General features: G+C 35.2%; 2 protein-coding genes across 3 annotated transcripts; both read right to left on the bottom strand.

Annotated features, from left to right (window-relative positions):
* Positions 1–545: 545 nt before the first annotated feature.
* Positions 546–5640, bottom strand: LOC122567185 (DNA translocase FtsK-like). Of its 2 annotated transcripts, none has more exons than XM_043725492.1 (2): positions 2615–5640; positions 546–2541 (listed from the first exon to the last, which is right to left on the bottom strand). In XM_043725492.1, the coding sequence occupies exons 1-2, from the start codon at positions 2624–2626 to the stop codon at positions 1627–1629; spliced, it is 927 nt and encodes a 308-aa protein (XP_043581427.1). In that variant the 5' UTR covers positions 2627–5640; the 3' UTR covers positions 546–1626. The 2 variants fall into 2 exon arrangements, with proteins under 2 accessions (XP_043581427.1, XP_043581426.1); XM_043725491.1 differs by having other exon boundaries at positions 4266–5636.
* A 14330-nt stretch (positions 5641–19970) lies between these two features.
* On the bottom strand, positions 19971–26503 carry LOC122567187 (global transcription regulator sge1-like). The gene is made up of 4 exons (XM_043725495.1): positions 26455–26503; positions 24600–24694; positions 23167–23553; positions 19971–22607 (listed from the first exon to the last, which is right to left on the bottom strand). Exons 1-4 carry the CDS (start codon positions 26464–26466, stop codon positions 22409–22411), a joined length of 693 nt encoding a protein of 230 aa, XP_043581430.1. The 5' UTR covers positions 26467–26503; the 3' UTR covers positions 19971–22408.
* Positions 26504–27194: the final 691 nt, after the last annotated feature.

Genomic DNA, 27194 nt, shown 5'->3' with positions numbered 1-27194 from the left:
ATACCTGAAAAGAAAAGTGATCCAAGTTGAAAAAACTGAAAGCGTAAATTCCGTGAGTGCTGTTATTTTCTACCATTATTTTCTGCCACAATTTAAGAATTAATTCCCGGAACGAGGTAAATTTGACTTATACATCACTTTCACACTCGTTCTCACGCAATTGCTGCTCTACAAATACAATCACCAGATCCGCTTTTATTTTACAATCTGTCGTAATATATGTATATATCATACTGTGCCATTATTATGTATATGTATAGTTCAAGCGAACCGACCGTCCTTTATGTCGAAGAAACGCGAAGGTCGATGTATAAATTTCGTAACTAAAATTCCAATTGGCGAAGTTCCGGTACAAACTTGATACAGTTCAAGCTTGCCGGTTACCTTCTCTTATTTTTAACATAGAAGGAATAATCTGAAAGGTCGTTTGTTGCGACTGGTTATGCGAGTTTGAGTGATGGGGAAACAGGAACAATTAGAAAGTTGAAGGGTATAGTTTTAATTCGATCTAAGTTGGAAACGTTTATTAATATTTCTTACGCCTCTACTATCTCCATTACAATTATTAACAAAATTAAAACGAAACATTTACCTTCAACTTGTGTAAATTATATGATGAGTCGTGGGTGAAAATACTTCGAATTTTCATTGAAGGGCGGTATATCAGAGTTACGATTATAAAAGGTGTTGCGTTGGCCTCGCGATTTATTCCAATCTAATTTACCTTATAATAGTATAATTAAAATATAATATAATAGTAAGCGTGCTGAATTTTATTGTGCAGTCCCGTGAGACACGAACTCGAAGACACAGCTTGACAAAGTGAGGGTCTCCTTGAAATGAAATTGTAACGGTACACTTATGACGCGTGTGCAAGCTGCGTTCTCTAAGACTAAAACCAGCACGGAAGCCTACCGTGGAATGTGGAATTTTTATTTACAACATTTTTACAACCTTCCTTACACACAGGGTTAATGATTTTGACAGGGTTTTACGTGAAAAGGCTATTCGCGAAACGGAAATGAATCCTTGACCTTTCGAAATCTCTCCTTAGAAGGTCCTGATTGGAGAAATAAAGTTTAAAAAAAAAAAAAGGATAAAATGATTCCATTCGATATAGGTTCGTTACTAATAATTATTCTGAACAGATACTTAGAGATCATTCTTTACATTTCCACTGCACGTTTCATCAAACATGCTTATCACATTTGATTCCAATGGCAAGAATGGATTCGTACCTTCATCGAAAGAAACAAAAGTTCGACTCGGTAGGCAGCCATGACAGCGATTTGCTTATTACCGAAGAAAAACTCAAGAACCTCCACCTTATTCTCTTATTTTACAAAAAGAAAAAAAATATCAATAAAGAAAATGGAAACAATAATCAAATTATCGATTTCGATTCAATTTTCTCGCTGGATTGCAATGTACCTTAAATTCTCGATATTCTCTTCGGTAATAATCGACGCGCGACGTACGAATCACAGTGCCACCCATCGTCACCGATGGGCCACGCCGCGATCACGGCGAAAAGGGTGCGCCATCGAAGCATCGCGTCTTCAGACAATACGGACAGATCAAAACGCACGGGGACCACCCTGACGAACACGGGAGGGACTAGAGGATCTAGTAATAACCGAAGCTGATGTCGTGCAACGGTGGTGCGACGCCCTGTGGCAAAGCATAATCCCTAGCTAATTGATCAAGGATGCCGCCGCTTTGGCTACGAGGTTGTGGCTGGGAACGGTGTTCTTGAACAGGAGCAGGGCCAAACTGGGCTGGTCCCTGATTATACAATTGAGATGGCGGCGCTGGTTCTTCAGGTTGAAGGAGAGTGGTTTGTTTAGTGAGGGGGGATTGAGGAGCAGCAGGCGTGAAAATTGGCGGTTTCGGAAGACTTGGCTGCTGTCTGGGCGCCAGTTGCGGTGAATAGACGGCTTCGGTGTGTGTTTGGGGCTGTTGGTAAGCTGGCTGTCCGTATTGAATCTGTTGAAGGGGTGCAGGGCGAGGTGCTGGCGCAGGCGCGACTGCTCGAAGTGGCGCAGGTCTGGCAGCCGGTTGTTGGTATTCCTCTTGGTAGTTTTGTGCTTGCAGAGCTTCCTTGCTGGTGGTGTCGTCGACCAGAGTCGGTGGTGCAACCGTGATACCCTCGCCAGCGGGTTGGAAACCGTATTGATTCGCTCCATATTCGACTACACGTACTTTGCCGGTGTCATCGACGAATCCGTATTTACCTTTTACCTCTCCGGTTGGTAGTTTCGTCTCGATCTTAAAAGACCCATCCGCTCCTTCGAATCCGTACGTGTACGAGCCGTCCTCGTTGTGCCTGTTGATCTGCTTCAGGATGGCCACCGGGGTTGGTTTCGGGGTTGTGGGGCCAGCCGATTGCCGATTTGGCGCCGAATTAGCGGCATAACTTCGGGGAGTCGGATGAGTCGGTCTTGGAGACTCGTATGCTGAGTATTCGTCTACGTAGTTGGCATCTGGTTGCTGGTATTGCTGAGCCGATACTACTAGTATGGCAGCTACCAGTAATAGTACCTGGAAGAATTAAAATGTTGTGTTTGATCGAAAGCAGTGCGAAGATGTAATTGATTGTAGAAAGCTACGTTACGATATAATTCATTTTTATTCGAATATTTGATATTCCGTAATTTTATGACAGAATGCGTGCGAAAGATATACACAGTGTTAGTAAATTATTGGCGTCGTCGTTCTTAATCGTGCCTTTCCAATCGATCACTCGTATCTTGTAAGTAGATCATAAAGATCATTACTGCAATTATCGAAACATCTACTACTTCCGCTATTACTTTCTGTCCTAGAATATGGTTATATTTCGCGGAAAAATGTTGTTACACAAGTATTGTAAATTACTCCATAACACAATCGCTTTTCGTTTCAACGAATCAGTCTAACCAGCACGATATTCGATCGATAACTATGGTCCATTAAAAAAGATTCTGTAATAGAAATATTTTCCAATCTTTCTTGCTTGCAATTCATGTTTCGCATAATTTATGATTACATAGTCGAGACGTGTCTAGCGAGCAACGCCGATACCACCGTAAACTTAATCTTCATGCGGTCAGTATCCTGGAAAGTATTACAGAGCTGTTAATCTGAGACTTCATAAACCGTAATTGTTCGCAGAAAGGTCTAAACGCAGTGATGCATGACCCTCCGGGTTACCAGAACCTTAACCGCCAGACGTGACTTTATTACACCACCATCGAGTAGATAACCGCATTCGAAGGATACCGGATTCTTGACGTCGACTCGTTATACACGGTAAAAGTCTCGATCGCCGTTGTATCGGCGGAAGGTGAGCGCGACAAGCAATAAATGCAAGTGTTTTGCCTGTATTTATTCCTCCCCGTGGAGATGTACACGATTGGTAAATCGATCATCGTAAATTACACGCCATTCGCCGACTTTTACCGCTTCCATCTGCGTAACGCACTTCCTGCAGTTCTGCCCGAATGGCCACGAACGAGAAACGCTTACTATCGTCACGCATACTGTTCGACATGACTCCTGAACGTGTTCTTGTTCGGCGTAGCTCATTATATAATGTCTTTCTTCGAACGAGTAGGCGGCAAAAAAATACCGATACCGCCCGTGTACGCTCTCATAATTTTTCGAGTAGCATGGAAAACGATCGAAAGGTACTTCCGAATTATAATGTAATAACGCGGTTGTACGTCGTTGGTGACTATTAGTTGCGTAATGGTAATTGTAACGGGTACGCGATATTTTTACGAGCGAATAACTATCTCCGTCGAATCGCGCGAATTACGACCATGAGGCGACCAGATTTCTCCCGTGTTCGGGACGTCGATCACACATAAAGGTCTGGATCGAGTGATTGCTCGGAACTAACATTTATCTTTCGCTCGCCTTACGAAACCGCCGAGCAACGTGTCTGGTCTATAAGCTATCCTCTATATCTATCAAACTCTTGCCAGACGTCACCGAATTATTCTGTCAGCTTTAACGAGTCAAGGTTTTACGAGATCCAGCCGCGGTGCACTAGTAATGCACAAATCACAAGCACAGTTCCGTCACGATGAAAAACGATCACATCACACGCGAGACTGAAATTTTTGCAGATGATAAAGCGACGAACGATAGTCACGATGATGCCGATGATTTACAATGACCGGTAGAGAGCACGCGATTTGGAAGAAACTTTGTCAAAATCTTGGCCCTCGAAGGGTTCGTTAACGAGAAACGATGACGATGGTGACGCACTAAATACGTACCGTCGCGACCGTGCGCATTGTGTTCCAGGTGGTTGGTGTGTTAGTGTGTGTGAATGTAAGTAGGCAGCGAGGCTAGAGTACCAGCGGTTGCTCGAACTGAGGCCCTCATATACCTTACTGGGGTCCCCCGTTCCTACCCCCCTCTTGCCCTCTATACTCCTGTTAGCTCTGGGGGACTTTCACTATCTATTCGACTCCTGTATATACGGCCGCCTTGTCTCGTTACAGCACCTTATATCCCCTAAATATTCCCCACCAGACTAGCCCCGGTTCTCGAGAATCTGGAAAATCGATCGCAACGTGGACCGATCAACAACTTTGACGCCACGTATATGTATTTTATATACGGCTAAATAAGGACTGCATTCCGCTGCCTCTCCATATTTTTCTCCATTTGGGAAGACTGGTTAATTGAGATTTTTTTTATTACTTCTAATGAATTATAATATTCGTCAAGGAAAGCAACAGCATGTAGAAGTTACGGTTTCTGGTACTTTTTCGAATTGTTCTTCAGATTGTTGAAATTGAGAATTTGATCGTATACAGCGAGGAGGAAAATTTCCCTAACATTGTTCGCTTTATGTACTAAATGTAATATTTTTAAGAATTCTAACTAGTATTGCATAACTATATTATGTAAAATAGTGTTTATTTCATGTACTGTTTTCTTTTACTTGTTACGCTCTTGTGTTCGATATTAACTATAATTCTAAATAAAATTAACGCAACTCTTCAAATTTCACTTTTGCAGGGATCTATCTGTCCGGAGTTTTCCGCCTACCATAGTAATTAATTGGTGCCTGTAATTATTTGGTGCGTCGGTGTTCATAGATAAGAAGCGGCAAGGACTGTTTAGACGTTGGGTTTTCGAGCGAGAGAATGGATCCAATTTGTCCCAGTGTCCTCTTATATTACCGTTGCAGTAACTCGTATACGGGACACGTTGCCCGGCAGGTTGTTCTGGTTTCTCGTCACTCTTGAAAATCATTCTTAAGTTCTCGATTGGACTACCGATCTAGCGTTCAACAATTTTTATTGTCTGTCTCAAACCTTTCACTGTATGCCTGATTCCTGCACGATCGGTCACCGTATGTGTCTTATTACGGTTGGTATCGGTATATCTACTTCGAATTTAGTGTCTGAAACGCTCAAGGTGTTTATCGATGGTTTGTCGATGGATGGTTTGAATTAAGTTCACAGTTCTACGGGAATGGAATTTTAGAAATCTGCGTATTGCGTCGCGATATAGTCACGAAATTCGGGAACTTTTTATTTTAATTGAAGTTGATATAAGAACGTTGTGAACATAGAATTTTTGCTTGATTCTGTAAGTTTGCTATTGTACTAGTACGATATATGTTTTATAGTTAATACGCCTAGAAATTTGGTCTATTAGAATAGCAATATTAAAAGATGGTATTGTAGCAAAATTTTTGTAAATATAATATTAATAAGTAATATTTTAAGTATTTTTACGCATAAGTATCAAGTGTTATAAACATTTTAGCTAAATGAAGCATCTTTATTACTTCTTATACAAAATGAGCTTTTTGCATTATGACGAATTGCAATTAAGTTAGAAATAGAAATAAGTTCGGAATATTATATAATCATTCGTAGCCTTCTATTAAATATTTATCACTTAAATATTATATTTTGAAATTCAGCAGAGGTTGTTTACTTATAAGCGCTTCACATTCAACGATATTTTTGCTTTAGATTAATAAATAGTTAATATTAATAAATATTTTAATACAGTATTTATAATGCAATTATTTTAAATTCTAGTTAACCAACTTTCTACAATTTATTATGTGTCGCTATTCACGCATGAATATATGTATTAGTTTGCGCCATATTTTACGGATATCCGCTATGAATATCTTACAATGCGATTGCAGTTTTAAAGTTTGCAATCCTTCTTCCGATATGATATTAATAATAACACAAAAGTAATATTCGACACACGAAGTTGTTCAGCTACGGGTTTCTAAGGTGAAATTATTATGTAAAAGTGGCGATGTAGATATCGAGGTCACGCTACAGAAATTATACCTATAGCCACTGAATGAAATAATTTAACGAATGCACTTTTACCATGAATACCGGTACCAAAATTTATTCATGTTTCTATATATTCTGGATTTATCCGATACTGGGTGAAAAATATTTCACCACGAGAAATTTGAAATTTTGTCTATGTTGCTTCGTTAACTCTCTGAGTTCTGTAATTCCAGTTACTCGTGCACTATGATATTAACATATGAATTTGCATAAATATCTGCAGCTTATTAATTATTTTATATAATATATTAAAAATTTCGTATTTGATACGAATGAATGAAATTATAGTTTAATAGCTCTTTATTTAAGAGGTACCATTCTTTTGTATACAAATTTTTACTTACGGTTTGAATAACTTTGATATAAAGAATACCTTAAAGTAGCTTTAATTATTATTTATTTTTAAATTTCTTATTGATTTATTATTGTTCTTCTAAAAATATAGTATAGTTGGATATTATATTTTAAGCACAAACTACATAATTTAGAACTGTTTAAGAATCGAATAGAATAGCAGTGGTAAAGATATTGTCTCTTACGTATATATACTTAGCATGTAATTCATTGAAGACAATAATCATTTATCCTTCAGCTTTCTTTAAGTGAAAAAATTTCAAAGTTCAAATGTCGTTCAAGCACTACCGTTAGAAGCAGTGTTGCCTAGTCAGTTGTCACTATATAATGACTTACAATTAACCAATGGAAGTCTGTGGAAATTAGAAAATATATTTAAACATCGTGATTGTTAAATTAAGAGTTTTCATTCATTAACATAATGATTTTATGTAAATTTGAAAATCTATTGTTCGAAGCGTTGAAACGCAAGAGAAGCGTTTAAAGCGATAATCGTATGAAAAATTTACGCGAAATTCGTAGACCATATAGCACGATACTTAATTTGTATAATATCCTAAAAATAACAGAATGTTAATCCTTTGACAACGTAATAAAGTACCGAAGAAGTTAGCACGGAAGATCTAGAAAATAGTTATTGGTCGAAAATAAGTTTTAGATAAAAAAGTAGACGTTTCCAATTTTTATACGAAATAGGTACTAACAATTATGTTACGCAAGATGACATTTAAGATGTGAAATTTATAATAGCTATCTACTACATTTGATGATTTACTGAATTACATTCAGACTACATTGTTATAGAGCTAAAATAAAATCTCATTAAAACATAGCATCCATTCTCGTAATAATTCATTTTATTTACTATCTATTGCTTTACCGTTTCAATGGTTCCTCATTTTATGATTACTTTGATTGATGTATTAATTTTATCAATTTTTAACGATTTTCCGTAATTTACATAATCGGTTAAATGATTATGACATCGTTTTGGCTAATAGCGAATAAGAGACTGTGCTTGATCGTGGATCGTAGACTAGTTAGACATTTATGGAATAAAATGAGACAGAATAAACTAGCTAGCACGCGTTTAATCCTTAATTATAGTACTGTCTGTAACGTTACTTTCGATCTTGTAAGAATAATTACGCCAACGAAGTAACGTCCATATAATCAATTCGATAGCTAAAATCACGTGTCAAAGCGCACGTGTTGCTTCTCCGGTAATAACGATGCGATGGTAAACTTGGTCGAGTAAAGATGTGTAGAACGTGTCTTTAACCTAGTTATCGGCTACTGAGAAATAGAAGGTTTCAAGATAAAATAAATAATAATAATCGAATAATACAAAAATTGCCCGTATAAGACAAAGAAGCATACCTTTTTTATTATGTTGTATCGTACACATTTGTTCTCTGAAACTTTACGAATGATATGCAAATTCACTACTATTTCTTATTTACTACGATGTTCATGTTTTATATTTCCATGAATTGATATAAGGAAATGGAACCTAACTAGGTCCCATAAAAATTTCGTAAAACTATATATAATTTGCCAAATTATTTCATTACATATAGTTCTCACATTATATTGGCGCAAAAGGATCCTGGTATTTTTGGAATTCCTTGGAGTAAAAATCTTCGCGACATTGATAAGGGAAAGGGAAAAAGAGAGCATCGGTTCTATCGGTTATCACCTTGAAACTGACCGAACGCAAGGTTGAATCGCGATTCGGCAAAACAAAGCTCGGCCTTTAAAACCGAGCTTGATACTCGTCGTTTTCACTTGACTTTTGCGAAATGCGCAATTGACCGCCTTGGTTTCCGCCGTAAAATTAGCGGTCGATCGGCGTTTTGTAACTTTCTATTGGCACGCTGCTCGTTAGATTCGCGGTTGATCGATATATTTTGTATACCTGACGACTCGCTTCCGTAATTTCTCCCGAACGTATAATTTCCAATAATCAAGTTTCTGGTGTTTAAGCCTCTCGTGAAAATTAATTTGTTTATCGCTGTTGCTAGAAAGTCGTACGAATCCTCGTTGCTAATCTGAAATGTAATACAGACTATCGCAAGAACTAGAGACGAGCTACTGTGAATTTTTACAAGCAAATTCGTTTTACATTAATTGCGTGAAAATAATAACTTTTTTTCTGCATGAATTTCTACATTGTATATAAAATAGGAGGTTGGAGAAATATTTTCTTATATCCGTTGCTTCTGCTTTGGCGTATGTGTATCGATTAATTAGATATAAATATATTAGGTTTGTTAGAGCTTAAAAGTGTTTTAATTTGACGTCAATGTTTGTAATGTATCATATGTTAATGTGATTTTAATTTCAAGAACTGAGACTTCCTTAACCAAAAGATGATTCATTAAATGTGCAAGTACTTTTTGGATTCACTGTAAATGGAAAGGATGTAATGAATATGTAGACTGTATAATGATAGTTTAATGAGAGGTAATCATTTTTATATAATTTCCTTTATACAGCAATTGTCCAATTTCACCATGTTAATTTCTTCTCGCCAGTTTATGTAACGTTTTAAGTAGGTAATGTGTTTTACTTTTTTTTAATGATGCAATCTCTTTTGCGATAACTGTCATAATTTCGTTTTACTTTTGAATAAGATGTTCAAAGAATCTCTTTCTTTTATATTTCGTAGCGATGAATAGTTTTACGTTCTGATAAATAGAACATCTTTTCTTCTCGAATATATTGTCCACAATCAACAACAGAGCGAACGTTATAGAAATTAAACGTAGTCACATTCTTAAATTCCCCATATCATTTCGTACTATTCTCTAAAAATAATTAAGAACTCCCAATTTGGAATAAACGGACAATTTATATAGATTAACTTTCTTTTATATAAGCCATGAGTCTTCAATACGTATAAGTACTTACGTAAGCATACATTGATAGCCTGCAAATACATCTAACCGCTTAATTAATGAATACAAAGGAATAATACAAATCGAAATCATAGAATACCACGTGACTCTTTATAATAAATACTATATCATACCTAATACAAGTTTTGCAATATCCTTAACTCGTTTCAAAGTACCAATATGAAATTCATTCGTAGAAAGGCAGCGACATTAAGAATTAGCATGAAACAATTAACTTCAATACAGCAACGTCTATTTTTCTAAATTGCCCCGTAATCGCCATTCTCGAACAATGATCGACCTCAATCACAATTCCCACGTAAATCTCTGAGTAACCCATCCACATCCCTCGTATGAATTATAATAACCCGTAATCGTATTACGTGTTGGTAAGAAAGGCAGAAATGAGCCGGCGTGTCTTCTCTTTCCAGGCATAATAAAATTGCGTTTTCAAGGTTCGTCGAAAGATTCCATTCGTTGCAATTTAAAGCTGGACTTTCAGCGGGCGTGCACCTCGCGATTAAGAATCACAATAATTACCCGCCAACGACCCAGATTACATACTCCTTCGCGCGACTTTATTTTACCGATGACCTGTCTGTATGCCGCGTTCTCAATGCCAACCGGTGAAAGGGAGATTGGCCGGTCAATTTCGTGTGTCCACCGAGGAACAAGCAAGTGCGCTGATTCCTTTCGGCCTCTTTTAACTGGCTGAATTGTGCCAGTTGATCTGTACAGTTGGCGCCAGGGCACCACCTTCGCCTTCAGAATGCCGTTTAACTTATTAGGGATCAAGCTTGTTTACCACTGTACAATTTTATATATATAAGGAATTTTATTAGAATTACTTTATTTGATGGACTTTGTAAGATAAGCGTGATAGTAAGGTATAAGATTATGGAACTTTATAGAAAGGTATGGAATTTACTATTGCAGTTATCTTTACAGTAAAATATAATTTTGTAGAAAATTGGTAGAATCTTTAGTATTTATTAAAGTATTTATTAAGTGTTAAGTATGTATTTCTATACATGTTGAATTTTATATTTTCATAAACGCAACATTAATGGGAAGCATAAATAAAGTAGCTTATGTTTTATTTTATCAAGATAATAACTAGATAAAAGTAATGGATATTTAATGAAAGATAGTTTCTGTATTAAAGAAAAAAATTGTTTATCATGGCGCCATAAATATTTTAATTCTTTTTAATTTCATAAGATTGTTAAATTTAGGTGGAAGGAGAAATTGCATTGAAGAAAATATTATTCGCGTATTTGGAGTTTCCTTTTCCAATTATAACATTGGAAAACAGAATTCTACAATATAAATTGATTTAAAAATTTTCCAAATGAAATGTTAGGCTCTTAAACTTTTTTTATTTTTGGACATAATTTATGTTTCGGTACAAATACATATTTTATGCATCTTTAGTGCCTATACGTGTAAAGTTAGTCAATCCATTGTTGCTAAATTTATATTATGAGAAAGCTTATTCAAATAGGTCAGATATTTCCAAGTTGATATTAAATTTCATGGAGAATGTGTCTTCTTTCAGGAGAAGGTTCTCCATATGATGTAATCATATACGGAGTGATTCATAAAAAATTGTCCGGGGTACAGTTACATACAGGGCAAAAATCGAAATAGAATATTCATTATAGAAATATTTTGTGTAATAATAATGCAAGGAGAATTATACAAGAAAGTAGTCATGTATTAATTACTTTATAAATAATTATACATACTTTTATGTATAGTTCTGAATTATTAAATACAATTTTTTTCTACTCTAAACTAGTAAATAAAACTTTACTTACGTAAATGAGAGAAAACAATTTTTTCAATTTAAAATCATATCAGGGAGAACGTACTGAATTATTTCAGCCTCTTAGCGGTCAGATAGGAATGCGATTTAGAGCGGAAACATTGCGGGTGGTGCAGAGGCTTCCGGTAGAATCCAAGAGAAAGACTAAACTGTTTTAACATGCAACATGGAACGATATGACTTGTTGGAAGGTATGCAAGGTCAGTCCAAATTGCAAACTCCTGCCTTTCACGTGTCACTCTTTTCGAAGCTATCCTATGAGATTAAATTAAATGCGGTAGATCCTTTATGGTACTTGACAATTTCCATAGGTAATTGAGCGTACGAAGATGTAGAAGTCAATTACTAGATTACATTGGGATTATTCATTCATGAACTCACATTGTCGGATATTTTAGTGTTAATGATAACCGACGTTGTATTATACATCATTGATGTGAATAATTCGATCACTATCGTGCGTTACCAATTTATATTTTTGTAATTAAGTATTCATCACGTTCTGGTAATGATAATACAATGATTCAAGATTATCGCAATTTGTATTGGAGTATGTACAGAGATATTCAAGCTTGCGATATAAGATAGCTTAAAGTATTTTAGTATAGTTAACTTCAATTGGAAAATTCCAAAGCGAATTTATTTTTAGTTTATTTCGTCCTCTTCGTCTCATTGATAATAATTCGTGTTAATAAAATAATAAAAACAGTATAAGATTTAATGTACCCTTTGTATTTGTTTTATTGTTCATGATAAAGAACTTCTGAGTATTGTTGAATCAAAGTCCATTGAAAGAAGAATACTAAGGAAAAGAAATAATTACCCATTAATTCTAGCACTAATTATTTATTTTGCAACATGGCGTGCTGGATATTTATTACATTGAAGCACAAGGTTTTTTATTCTATAAAATCTGAAATATTTATTATATTAGTATAAACTCTGGCGCCTCCTCATATGTATCTCCTCGATAATGTTTCAGATACACGCATACATGTATTCAAAGAATTTTCATTGCTTTCATAATTTGCAGGTGTTCTACTCTTCTACACTTCAGTTTAATGATAAAAAGAATTACAGCACGCAATGGCATTATACTTTTTAATTGAGCCATATAAAATCAAATTGGCACGCACAGAAATCAGATCAAAGTTATTTAACATTTCAAAGGAGTATTGCAACAATTTTTTTATCGAGTTTCGATTGATCTTGTTTTCACTAGCATTCTTTTCAGCAGACAGCCTTCTCTAATTGACCATACTCCACTTTCTATTTCTATGTAACAATCCGAAACGTTATTACATCCACTACGTGTTACTAACAACGTGATCACGTTCGACCAAAACTGAAGTTATTATTACGAAGACACGATTAAGTGATGTTACATGCGAGATTGAGAAATTCTTTTCTGGCTCGAGCTACATTTCTTGTATGTAATTAATAATAGGAATTATAAGCAGAATTAAGACAATATCTAATTATTAATTTATTCTTTTTGTTCAAAGTAGATATTCAGTAAGTCTGTCGTGAAATCTAAGAATTGCTTGATGAATTAAAAAGTTGAAGATATATTAAATATTTTTCTGGGACTGATTAAAAAGATCTAATGCCATTATTATCAATATTAAATTAATATTACTCCATCTTGCGATTTAACATTAATAATTGATCATATTTTATTGTAACAAGTATCTATAACTTCCAATATTTTTTTATCTTTTTATTGTAATTTTGACTAGTTTATTAATCATCTCTGTTATACCATCGATAATGCGCAGCTCTTTTTATCGTGTCTAAACTTTGTTTGAAAGCATAATTTTCTGCCCTAATCAAATTGATAATTATCCGCAGTTAAAAGTTTCCATATATGTTGCATTAGTAAGTATAATACACCAGCAAGTATAATAAATTAATCATTTGAAAGAAGAAACATCTGCCATAAATATCAAAACTAACTTGTATCGTTTTCCTGATTATACAAACAATGTATTTTACAACCAATTTAAAAATAATGAATAAATAACGTACTACAATCTATGAGAAAGGATACGACATTTTATTCTAGTATAATCGTTCCTCATAAAATTAATGTATTATGTCTAAAATGTCTAAGGAATTTTATTTGATTACCTGTTCAGAATAGTAACGAAATTTAAATTCATATTGAACCAGTCAGTCAGGAAATTAATATTCTACACTACACTATGCCGCGACAACTTTCGCGAATGAAGTTTTAAGAAAAGGAAGAAACAACAGAATTGTAAAACCAAATAATAATTAAGTAAATGGACAATTTTGATATTGGTTTGGCTTTCATCTCTTGACCTTTAAAGTTTATTGAGTATATTTTATCGTTCATACTCTTCTCCTATAGTTCTAGATTCTGTCAATCGAAAATCTTAATCGAAATAGACAGAATTTACACAACATACCTCTAAAGAGAGCAGCAATGGATTGCTATAATCGTGACTATGAACGAATATTCCAAGGATTTCGAAGACTTTGCACTCTTATGAAACATGGCGATAGCAAAACTATTCTCACGTACGAACCGAATAGATTATTTCTCCGACATGAGAAACGTCCATGAACGCATTGTCCTATCTTTACGGCCAAACAATCGCTTCTCGTTATTTATGGAAGGCCAGAGTGTATAAATTCTTAATCACGCGAATAATCCGATAGCGTTCCTTTTATGACAATGCGTGTGGTACACTTGTTTCCATTTTTCAGTCTCTCACGTCCCGTGTTTCACGGACATCTTGATGCACCATAGCTGTGTGAAAATATCCACGTAATTAAATGGTAAGAACAGAGTACACGTGCGAAAATTTGATGCGAATCGATAAGTTGAATGAGGAAAATTACTCGTCGATGTTTCCAATTTATCGAATCGATCCACTACTGTATAATTGAAGACTATCAGCAAGGAAATGATATTTCTTTTTGCTGAGAACTGTTAATTGGAATAACCATTTATGGAAAGCTATTAATTACATTAATCAAAGTGTTTTAATCGACGGAAGTATCGATGAGTACGTTTTTATTCATATTTTATAATATTATTCGCTGATTCGATATGTTTCAGTATATTTTCGATACATAATGCTAACATATGTTGTGTAATAAATGTTAGAGACATCTCAATCGGTAGTCGTGTTTTATTAGTTTCGGTTTGATATTTTATTAAAGAGAAATTTTATGTTAGCGTATAAGATTTAAATAAAATTTTATCGTTATAATATGACACTATTGTAAAGATAAATTTTAATTATCGTGGTAATTCAAATGTTACGGAGTTTTCACATAAACGTAAAGCTTAATATAATAATTCCTCGAAGGAATAATTCATGAAAGAAGTTTAAATAACGACAAACATAAACCTAGTTAGAAATCAAGATCCTTAATAAAATTCTAGAGAAAATATTCCGAGTATAATTGATCGATCATCCGCAAATCACGTCGAACGAAACTCTTCTAGTTGGATAATAATAATTACACATTGATAATAGAAAGACGAAAATCGTGCATGTGCGTGACGCGAGTAAAGGAAAGCGAGTTTTAAAGATATCTGGCTCGACAAACTGTGGCACCACGCCTTGCATCAGAATGCCTTGAGAGTGAACGCGGAATCGTAAAGCTGCGTACGAGCATATCGATGAAACACGCACCGTCGTGCAGGAAATAAGTCTGCCTTGCCGCCCGTGCTGCCTTTATCTTTCGTCGAATACCCACCGATCTTTTGTTCCTTTTGCATTTTCTATCTTTTTATTCTTATTTCTTTTTTTTAAACTACACCTGTGTCGCGCTTGATAGAGTGGCCGATATTTATTTATAGATACTGAGATTGCGTTGAAGTAGTTTAGCAGAAAGAATGTCTCTTTTTCGTCGCAGGAGTTCCTATCGGCTTATTACGTAAGATATATCTTGCTAGAACAGTAGAAAAGAAAGAGAGTGTAAGAGAGATAGAGTTAGTTCAATATTAGAAAATTATGGTTTATTTGACTTCGAGTGATAGTATTAAATGTTACATGTGTCTGATCCGTGGAAAGGAGAGAGTCCTGTTTTATATACATTAGTGGTTTATTACATTTATTGCATCTTTGTACTGAAAATTTTGCGTATAATTCATTGAACTTCAGCTGATGGTATTAAAAGCTAAACGTCTTTGATTTAGAAAACAGAGCGAGTCCTCTTCTATGTATATTGGTTATTTACTATATTTATCATGAATGTCTTTCATCTGAAAAGAAAGAGATTGTTTTATTTTGTATTGAAACTACTACATATCTACCGAAGCAAGTTCGATATAAACACAAAATTGTTTATCTTATTCGATGTTATTCAGAAGAGACAGAAGAGATGCACTTCATGTCCTAAATACCTACATATAATTAAAATTCCACTATGTATTTATGGACTATTATAAGCATGTGGAGAAATATAGTTCATTTACAAACACTGTACTACCTGTTTCCATGAACATGTTTCTACACGTACATTTACACTATAATGATTGTAAAAAATGCTTACTATACCCTATAAATATATCCTATTAAAACACTTTTGAAATATTTAGATTGAAAGTACAGTAAGAAATAAAAATGGCATGAGCCAGTATATTAAAGAATTGAATTAAAGACAATTTACACGAACTTGAAATTACATATATAAACAAATGAACGAACGAATCTGAACCTTCAACAAGACCACAAACCATATGAAGCCATAACCAAATCCACATACAATTCTCCATTAGATAACAGGATAAACCAGACAGTTTGGTACGAATCCGCGATAACGCAACCAATTAAAGAAACTGTTACACGAAACAGGATTAACTCGCTTTCCATTTCACCTTGCGTAACATACCCGACACTGCCCAAAAGAAAGGAGTTCAATTTTAAACGAAAGCAATGTCTGGCGAGCCGACATCGTGCTCGTACATCGAGCACAGATAGTCGAATAATCTCACGGATATCTAAACTAATCTAAACAACAATGTCTAACAGAGATGCTCGATACGGGAGACGAAACCGATGATATTTAACGTGCAAACTGTATTACATAAAAATCAGTCACAGTGGGTGGGTATTGAAATTCGAAATAAAGAATAGAAGGTCGAAATCGTTTGCATACAGCCTCTTTCACAAATGTTCATTTCTAGCAGAATATGTTTTACTAAAGAATGGTAGATTTTATAATTTAAAATCTATCTTATATATATATATTGCTACAATTTTCGTTTAATTAATCGTTGCCTTGATAATTGAAATTAATTTCCACGTTTGGTATGAAAGCAGCGGATGTCCTAAGACTTTTGAACGCGAATATAAATTCGATAAAGGGCATCAGGATACGCTTCCACGGGAACGATCGCGAAGTAGATCGGCTAGATCGAGAGAAGCCCGAAGCGAGGGCACGTATATTGTGAAAGGTGGGCATGGGCGGTGGTCCGTGGCAGTCTCCACGTATCAGGTATGCGTAACATGCAACTCCATGCGGGACACTTCGAGATCGGGAATAAATGGTTGCACCGGGATGCCGGTTCAATGGTTCCTGTTATACCCACACGCTCGAGTCGCTAGTAATTTCCATTGTCGAGCTTTAACGCCAATCCTCTTCTTAGGATCTCATTTCCTATGCGAAACAAAGAGAATCGACGTGTGAGAGTTCGAAGGTTGATTCGAGTTACCACGCTCTATACACTGTTACCAGCGTTATAGACACTCCCGTCTATAAATCACCAGACGCTTGCCCACTTTGGGCAGAATGATTGTTAGAATGTATAATAGCTTTGACATTATGTTATTTTTAATATTTGACGTAAATGTCAAATTTAACTCATTCGTTTATTTCATTATTCGCTTCGATTAACATCAGTACGTATATTTGAATGACGATGCGACTAATAAGTGACTGATAGATTATTAACTTGTTCAACTAAATTCTAATTAATTAACTGTAGATAAGTATGGCTGAGAAGAAATTAGAATTACCTGCATGTTTCATTTCAGTACACGTTAATTACATTAATTACGGAGATGATGGTTTTATTTGTGTGACTGATAGTTCACGCATAAAGATTGATCTTTCCCATATGTCCGAGTATCTTCTATATATCATGCTTTCAAGTAAACGTCAGAAGAACATGTTTCCGCACTCATTACTTATTGCTATTTTATCATTTCAATTAATCGTCGTTAACTTTTATAACGGTTGAGTGCGGAACATATAGCTTGAAGAGAAACTATAAATCTGTTCGTCCTTCCAAAACTGTTGAATATGTAGCGACATCGATATAATTATCGCTCATATTATATATATATACAATATATAGTCCTATTATTCGATTATTTTCAAATTAGAGAAGAATGTCTGTGATTATCATAAATTTCAAAATCAAAGTAAAATACTAAAACTTCAAAAATTGGAAAAAGATATTAAAAGCAAAATATTAAAAGTTACAATAAATTTTCAAATTAAGAGATACTACCAAAAACAACGATAAATTTCGAAAATAAATTAGGGTAGCACAGCATTAAAAATTAAGGGCCAATAAAATATCAAGAAATATTATAAAATCTCTCGAATAATTCTCCCATTTAATACTTCTCGTATTAAAAAACAGAACACAACTGATTGAGCACAAACTTCGTTATAAAAGTTATTTGGCTTGTCCCAGTCAGACGAGAATGAGAGTTAACATCAGTTTCCTCGTTTTAAATATATGTATGCGCATATCTCGACAAAGTAGGAAGAAAGCGGTGAAACAGAAAAGTTGCTTTCACATGCAGTTAAGAAACATTAACAAAATGCGTACCATCGTACGACGAACTTTTCTCGGTCTGAAAACATATCGACTTTTGCCATACCGGACGTTTTTTGAGAAAGTAATTGGCGCATCACGAGTAAACGTTAGAACGCGTACGGATTCACATGTCGAGGAGAAACTTGGAAGGCATTCGACGAGCGCGGAACAAAGTGGAAGGAAAAGAAAGTTAGACAGCCTCGAATTTCATATTCGAACTGTGCTCTTTACAATTTCATAACTCTCTCATAACGACCGCAGCCAGCGATTATAGATCAACGTCGATTATGTAGAAGAGCGTTGCGACAACCACGAAGCGGTAAAGCTCGCGACATGAAGCGGTAGTAAACGATCGCTGACCATCGTCAACAACGAGCCCTACTTCCGAAGGCGGTGAAATTGTGCGCCTATGGCGATCGTCAACCGATTTCTGCGAGGAAAACGATCGAAAATTATCTCGTAACTGTTGTATCTGCCGGAAGGGTTGCAATGATTTTGACGTTGAATAACGTAGTCGAATACAGAAAACATCGTGCTTGAAGTCTTGAAATACAATAGAATTCCATATACCTAAATTTGTCGAGGGGCAAAAAGTTTATGTAATTGAAGTTCGTGCAATAGAATCTCACCAATTTTTCCCACTGCCTTTCATTTTTCGTTTACACAATAAGAACTCACGTTTTCAAATGAACTCAACCAGTAAAGGTTCAGTTGATCGGACATTAACTAATATTTCGTTTCGACAGAGTTCAGAAAAGTTCAATAGAGCACAAGAAGTATACGACATTCATACAAATGGATTGAGATGTCTTATACTATCCTGAGTTCAAATTTTTATGTTTGCACATCATACGGATTTTCTTTAGAATTCTTATACTTTTCTTTGTACGTCGAAATTGCAACTCACGACAGTCAGTTCGAATGCCTTCGAACAAGAGTACGTCGCGAGTGGTTGTCCTCCTTGATTTTTAAACAGCAGGAGGAAATAAAAATTCACTGGAGAACGTAGCAGGAGAGGCTCACCTACAGGTGCTCCGGATAATTACACGATGTGTCCGATGCTCGAGAAGCGTGGATGAAATTCCTGGGCGTGGCGACAACCTTCCTTGGCACAAAACACTTCCTTGGTATGTGCATCGGCACAGCTATCTGTTTGCTGTATGAAGCTAAAGTACTAAAGAACAACAGCGCAAGGTCGGTTGTTTTGGAAATACGGCTGCTATTACCAAAACATGTTCAGTTTTCGTTACTCGAGACGCAATAATGAAAAGTATCAAATTATGGAAAGCTTCCTTTGTTTAATTGGAAAGTTTTGGTGTTTCTCATAATATTTTGGAAGAAAGTAAGTAAATAATTATTATAAGCACCTATTTCAAAAAGAGAAATGGCTCTTTGTTGAGAAAATGTCCATTACTATTTGATTTATGAATTATTTGTAAAGTGCGTTCATATATTTTTCATTTTCTTTTTGCCAATTGCAAATTACTGCGCAAAAATAATGACGATATATGTCCATATAAATTAAAAAAAGGACAAATGATAATTTAATAAAAAAACTTAACGCTGTTAATAAATGATATCAAAAGTAAGAGATATCAGACAACAAATTGTATTGTCCTTTTATTCCCATATGACATAATATAAATTTCATAGAAATAAAATAGAAATGAACTATACGATCATCGATTCTCGTTAATAAAACATACGGAGGTTATAGAATATTATCTCGTATATTTTACATACAGAGCTGCTTTAGATTTATTGCCACATGCAAACCTATAAACTGCCTGCATATCAACATTTCTCATTAAAAAATCTTATCAAAACGCACAACAATTTTGCAAAAGTCCTTTATTACACAATACATTAAGTTATCATAAAACAATGAATGAAATTGATACACGAAATAATATTAGTATCCCTAACATACAAATATATGCACTTTCTTCCATCAACTTATAAACAATTATTCAAAACGTTTCGAAATTCCTAACTACTATAAACGTCCAACGTCTACTCTATTATTATTACATTATCTGTGCTGCATTCTGTATGTCTACCGATTTCTGTATACACATTCGAGGACGATTAATTGGTCAATACAATGCATTTACGACTACCATGAATTCTACAGAAAAGATAACCAGTCGGGTAAAATGCAAATGTTTCGTGGTCGATTGTTCACCACAGAGAAATCTCGCTGGCATAATCGCGACACACGAAGGTGGATCGCCGCCTACGTTGGACGTTGAACGAGTCGTTTGCTTGCATCGTTCGATCGATAGCATCGGAAGGCCACACATAGTTATGCCAACCTCGCGAATTTTTTACCAACGTGTCAAGTTCAGCCATGGTTGCATTCGTAATTCCACGCGACAAGATGATTAACATTGACGGGAATTATGGTCAAGATTCCATTTCGCATAACTCACGAATTGTTCATTCCATTCGAAGGTGAGGCGGAAGAAGGAGGCTTGTTTCTCGACATTACGTTCTTTCTCGATTTTTCTCTCGGAATATTGCGTACTTTTTAATCCTCCAATTCCCATAAGCATCTACTAGGATACAGTTTTTTATTTATGATATAGGTGATATAAACAAATTTTAGTATCGTATATAGTTAGAGTATAATATCTATGTCAATAATTTTAAGATTAAATATACTATTAATAAGATACTATTAATATTATGATATAAAAATGGAGAAATCAATAAGTATGGATTTATAGATTTTCGTGTGTCGCTCGTATGATAAATGAAGGAAGTGGAAAGTCACAGTGACCGACTTAGTAAATGAAAAATTAGGAATTGAACTAAAAAATGAAACGATGTCTTTAAACGTTATGTGAACGACTTTCATACCGATGAAATTAACAAAATTTCCAACATTTTATCATAATCTTGTACCATAATCTGTGCTATGAGAGTTAGACGATTAAATTGTAGATGCAGATACGTCCGTACACAAATCAAAATTTCCTCCCTATTGTCAAATGATATACGCGAAGTGGACAATATAATCGTGAAACATGATGCCTTGAGCGTTTAGGTGATACAGAAAAACGGCTAAATAACAAGAAACGTGAATAACTGACAATGAGTCATAGAAGTAAGAACGAAGAGGTAGACAGAACAAGTAAAAAGAACTGGTAGGAGAAGAGGTAGAAAGGTGAGGAAGAGGTAGAATTTTACAAAGGAACTACTTTCAGAGTCTAAATGGACATGTTGGAGTATTACCAAGTGTTTGGAAGATAAGTAAGAGTGAGAATCGTGTAGAATATTAAGTGGCAGAGTGTCTTCCTGAACATACTATCCTGTGTTCTGTAGATTGTTATCTTGAATATTGATGCGTTCGATACCATATTAAGATATGGGTGATTTATAGCAGCTCTACAAATTATTATCAATACGAAAAGTCGTTTGATTTATATCAACATTCCGCAGAAAAGATTTCTAGGAAATTTTCGAAAGATAAAATGTAGATGTAGAAGAATATCGAAATGTTCTATGAGACGATAGAAGATAAATTACACCATGGAGATACTTCCGTCTAGCTAACATTTGAAGGACGAGAAATTGAAGTTTAATACAATGTTTGTTATTGTAATGGGTTATTGTTTCACACTGTCGCTCTTATTAAAAGGAGTAAAAAAAGAACGGAGCTAAACAGATATTGTTTTTCGTGAAATGAATATTTTAGATGCCGCTTATATACGTAAATATTATTTAAACAATTACAAAAAGAAACTTTAACTTTCGCATAGTTCGTACAAAAGAGTATCCTTATCTTTATAGTTATTAGATGCCTTCGACAAGTAAAAACATATTATTAATATGTACATAGGTTGAAAAGTACGTTTTTAAGAAACAATAGCTATATGTATAAAAATTACATTAACAAAAAAAAAAAACAAGTCATGAGTATGTTGTCTAACTTGCAAGATGTACGTTTTTAAACTTCCTATCGACATATTAATAAATAAAAGAAATATCTGTCCTTCAAATATTAACATTCACCACGAAAAGAAACGTAACAGCGTAATTATCAGAAAATCAGCCTAAAATTAATGGTTTGGGAATCGAATAAAAATAAACGAACTGGCCCAAACTACAATCTCTGCAACACGTCCCGGAAATTGCTACGAATAACGCAATATTTACACATGCTAACGTGATCGAAGGATCCCTATCGTCTGTAAGTAACCGAGTAAGAGGCTAACCCGGCATTGGGATCGACGGGTGCCGGACGACCTTGAATTCCGCTTTGAGTCGGCGCGGCTGGATACGCGGGTCGCTGTTGTTGGGCCTGATATTGTGGTTGATATTGCGGTCGATATTCCGGTTGATATTGTGGCTTCGGCTGATATTGCACTTGCGTAGGATGCCTGGAAAGTCGGGGAACAAATTCTGTTGGTTAATTTCATTGTTTAGACCCGCAAGTCTAATTGTAAGTCAAGAGTAGCTGTCAGTTGTGCAAGTCACGTTCACTGCGCTTTCGACTGAGATTCACGTGACATTTACAGGGTTCGTTGCAGATACGTGTTCTTTGTCCACGGAAATTTCTCTTCGAAGGTTTAAAATGAACAATGTCGTTGGTAAAAATCGTAGCTTGTAGCGAACAGAATTTTTTTCTTCGCGATACCGGATGTGGCTATGAATATAAATTCGCATTTCATTAATTTAAGCAAAATTGTTGCGGTGAATAACGTATCATTGATATTGAATATCGATTAAATTCATTTAGATTGAAGATTGGTCGAATAGAGCAAATTTTCGTTAATAATTAAAAGGTTCTTGAGTCTTTGAAGTTTGTAGTTTAGTTACAAAATGCGATCGTTGCGTCTATATTTCGCAAGGATAAAAAAACTGACTTTCGATCAGGATAATTAATTTCTTTGGTTTGGATCAGGTAAGGATTTTCGATCTGAATAATTAATTTCTTACCTGGGTGGATTATAGATCGGTGCCGGAATTAGTCGCGGTTGATTCTGGACCAAAGGTTGACGAGGTATCGGTTCATATCGTTCTCCGTTTGTATATCGAGGATCCGTGTAATAAACAGAGGGATCCTCTCTATATTGGCCATCGTCCTCGGGTTGATTTGGATTTGCGATACTGTTACCAGTCAAGGTTGGCGGTGGTACGTTTATACCAGAACCTGCTGGCTCGAATCCGCGTCTGGACGCTCCATATTCCACTTCTCGAATATTCCCAGTATCATCGACGAATCCGTATTTTCCATATACTTCTCCAGTTGGATATTTCGATTCGATCTTGTAAGAACCATCCGCTGCTTCGTATCCGTAACTGTAGCTACCGTCCTCGTTATGTCTGGTTATTATTGAATTAATTAGTTGTAGGTTTTTTTGAAAATATTTTCTTGAATATCGTGTTACGCGGAATTTTAATTATTTGAATTTTTGGATTGTACGCAGATGTTGGGAGATATTTTAAAGTCAGAAGCTTTCTTAATTTTCGTAAAATATTTTCGAAATAGGAATTATACCCTTATCTTCGTGTTACATTCTTAATTAGTATTTGAGTTTAATATTTGATAGATGTAAGAGATCCTGCATTTATTTACTTCAAATAGTATGTTTTATATGTAGCCTATTATGAAATGTTGTACAATACTATTCTGTAATACTCAACCATATAGTTCCATTGAGTTTTGTTATCCCTTGTATCAGTCACGCTCGAATCGCGTTCAAAGAAAAGTTACAAAAACGCGCGGAAGTAGACTGGTGTAGCAATACTTGTGTAGCAATAACCTATCTATTGCAGAATTGCATAGAAATGTGAATTTGCCCTTGAAACTACGGATAAACGAATATTTTTGCGAAACTTTTCGAAGTAACGCCTACCTTGAGGGTTGCATGAGCTTTTAACAGTATGCACATTGTATTGCTTCACAATATATTTATCTAGATTGTCATACATTGCACAAACATTGCCACGTACGGAAATGTTACGATGGCGTAACTTTGAAGAAATTAAGATTAGTAAATTTAAATTACTAAATAATGGAATCTACATTTTTTACAATATTTTTCCACTCCCCACAAGATGTTAACTGATATCTTACAATACATAGCATTTCATTATTCTTGGCTACTAATAATAAAAAGCATAATTAACTTAAGAATATTAAACTTCCTTCTTTGTTAAAGTTTCAGTTTCACATTCAATGTAACTTGCTACACACCGTCTGAAGTTTCAGTCCTTTCTTAAACCTTGATCACACAGTTTTAGTCGGCAGTTAGTCGAGTCAAGAGATAAATTGTTTCTGATAAAGGAACGGGGCGAAAGATACATTCGATTATAGCGTTGCCTCTAGTCGGTTTAAATCTATGTCGTGATAACGAAACAGTACTCACTTATTTATCTGCTTTAAAATGGGCACCGGCGTGGTCACGGGGTATTGATTGTGCTGGGCGAGCGCAAGGCCGATGCAGGACAAGAGAGACAGCACCTGGTGACACAAGTTTGCATAAAATCGCTGGCATTCGCGGATCACTTTCCAATAACCTCGTGCACAATGGGAAACGGCCGAGATTGCGCAGTTTAAATGAACTTCTACTTTTATTTGCCTTTACAATTTATTTCTACAATTTATTTTGCAAATGAAAGGACATTCTATTATAATTTACAGCACTCTGCGTTATCCAATACTTTTATCTTATATATGTTAATTAATATTGATTTTTTTTCGATAAACAATGGAAATTTATCTTTCTATAACGATAGAATCATAAGAATTGCTTGACTGAATGAGAAAGAAATTGATATTAAACTCTAAATTAGAGATGTGTGGAGTTTCTTCAAAGCACGTTTCGTACATAGAAAATAAGGAGGCACTTGTACCTTATAAGGTAAATACTAAATCGGGAAAGTAAAAGTAACAAGATATGTTTGTTGAAGCACCTTTGTTAAAGCGTTAGAAAGGGAAACGCATAAATCACGATCCGATAACCTAGATATTTTATCTTTGTAGTCTCATCAGTGAAAATTCGAACCGCGAATAACAAATTCCAAAGTAGCAAATACCAGTAATTCAAAACAAGAACAATTTAGTGTTAAAAACTACGCGTCTGGTTCGAGTTCTAATATTTTAAGGAAACTAATTGAATTTTCAGAAATATTGGAAAAATACTTATGTGAAGACACTTTTCTCAAACCGAAAGCAAATATTTTATTCGTTAAACATACATTTACTGCAATATATATGAATTTACATTATATACACTACATCTTGTAATTTTACTTTTTTACATACATCTATGTGGAAGTCTATAATCCTGAAATTACAAAAAGGGTGAAATTAGGTTTCACTAGCCGCTAATTTTACTCACAATACTCTACAACTTTTCCTTGTTATTATTTTACAATTATATAAAAATAGCTATGTTTATTACTCCCCATTATAACAAAAAGCGAAAGTGGATGTGTTTAAATGAGCCATCAAGCCGTGAACAAGGAAACAAAATGATTTGTGGGACCAAGTCTAACACGATGACACAGTTAATGCAAAGTAACATCGCAAAAATGTGCTCTTCCCAATGACAAAATCATCGATTAAACGAAAAGTGCATCGCAAGCTTTCCATTCACCACATACCACGCACCCTACCAGTAAATAAAAATAAGATCTAAGTTTACAAAAACCGAAAGAGAAGATTTGGAAATTTTTCGAAGCAACTATCTGATCACTTTACGAAAAAATGTTGTAAATCTTTTCTTTAAAAAATGTTACGAAATTAAAAAACGAAAAGAAACTTACATGCTACAAATAACTATCATCCGTTTAATCTAATTACCAATACAGTTAAATAACTCGAAACACTGGTTTGATTCCTTCGATTAATTACAACTAAAAAAAAAAAAAAAAAAAAAAACACTTGCCCCAATAACAAACCGGTTTATGCCCAATTCCCGTATGACTATAACAGTTTAGCCTATCCGAGGAACAATGAAACACCCTGGCAATGAAACACTAATCGATAAGGAAGGAAAACCCATTTAGACACCAATACAATCGAACATTAAACTCGGCACACTGTCCAAAGACTCAAATTAATTACAACCGAAATAAAAGACACTACTCCAAATATAAAATCGATTCTCATATCCAATTATCATGCGACTAGAACGACTCGGTCATTCCCAAGAAACAACGAAGCACCGTGAAAATGAGACACTGATCGATGAAGGAGGAAAAGCGAGGAATACTCACGGGAAGACGCATGTTTCGTCGCTGATGAGGCAGACGCGATTGTGTTATAGGATCGTGTTATACCGACCGCGAGTCAACTTATATAGGTCCCCTTCGGGAGCGGCGGGGCCCGCCCATGGGCCCGACCACCGCCTCAACCTCGTCGCGATCTAAGTACCAGAGTTCACCGCACCGCAGCACGACTTTGAAAATTTTCTAACACGCCAATTTTCATTCACCGTCGAGCGTGACGCGTCTCCAGGGTTTTCGGTCGATGATCCTCGTTGCATAAACTCGATCGCAGGGAAACCGCGATACCATCGAATCGTTCCGGACAAAGCTCGACGATTGGGACCACTGCCAGAATCGATGTTTCGGAAAAAGAACAAACTTTCGTACTACCACGTGTGAATTGTAATTCGATCGCTGTTTGCGTGATGTTAGTCGAGAACGTGGTATGGATTAATTGGATTAAATGGAATTGATCGAGAGGAAATGAATTGCACGTTTTATTGTGTTGATCTTTTGCTGTTTGCTATATTATTCTAGTTTAGTTCAGAATAATCGAATTACTTTACCAACGCGAATTTGTTCTTTGCCTGACGTGAAATATATTTTTCGAAGCTCTTATTTCCGTACAGTCAAATCTTTCGACATCAAGTCGTTTGAATTCAAGTAATTTGAAGGATAATTTAGTGTGGATTTGAATTCGTTGGATTGCTTTTGTAAATTTGAGAATTATAAGATTCTGTTGATGCAAT

The sequence above is a fragment of the Bombus pyrosoma genome, linkage group LG4, assembly GCF_014825855.1.
Source record: "Bombus pyrosoma isolate SC7728 linkage group LG4, ASM1482585v1, whole genome shotgun sequence".
Classification (NCBI taxonomy): Eukaryota; Metazoa; Arthropoda; class Insecta; order Hymenoptera; family Apidae; genus Bombus; species Bombus pyrosoma.
This window is presented reverse-complemented; position numbering and strand designations above follow the sequence as displayed.

What these genes read in the sequence shown, in the direction of transcription:
- LOC122567187 (XM_043725495.1), bottom strand. An exon ending in ATTTTAAAGCAGATAAATAA is followed by an intron (nt 23,554 to 24,599) that starts GTGAGTACTGTT and finishes AATAATAACCAG; the next exon opens with ACATAACGAGGACGGTAGCT. An exon ending in CCGATCTATAATCCACCCAG is followed by an intron (nt 22,608 to 23,166) that starts GTAAGAAATTAA and finishes CCGACTTTCCAG; the next exon opens with GCATCCTACGCAAGTGCAAT.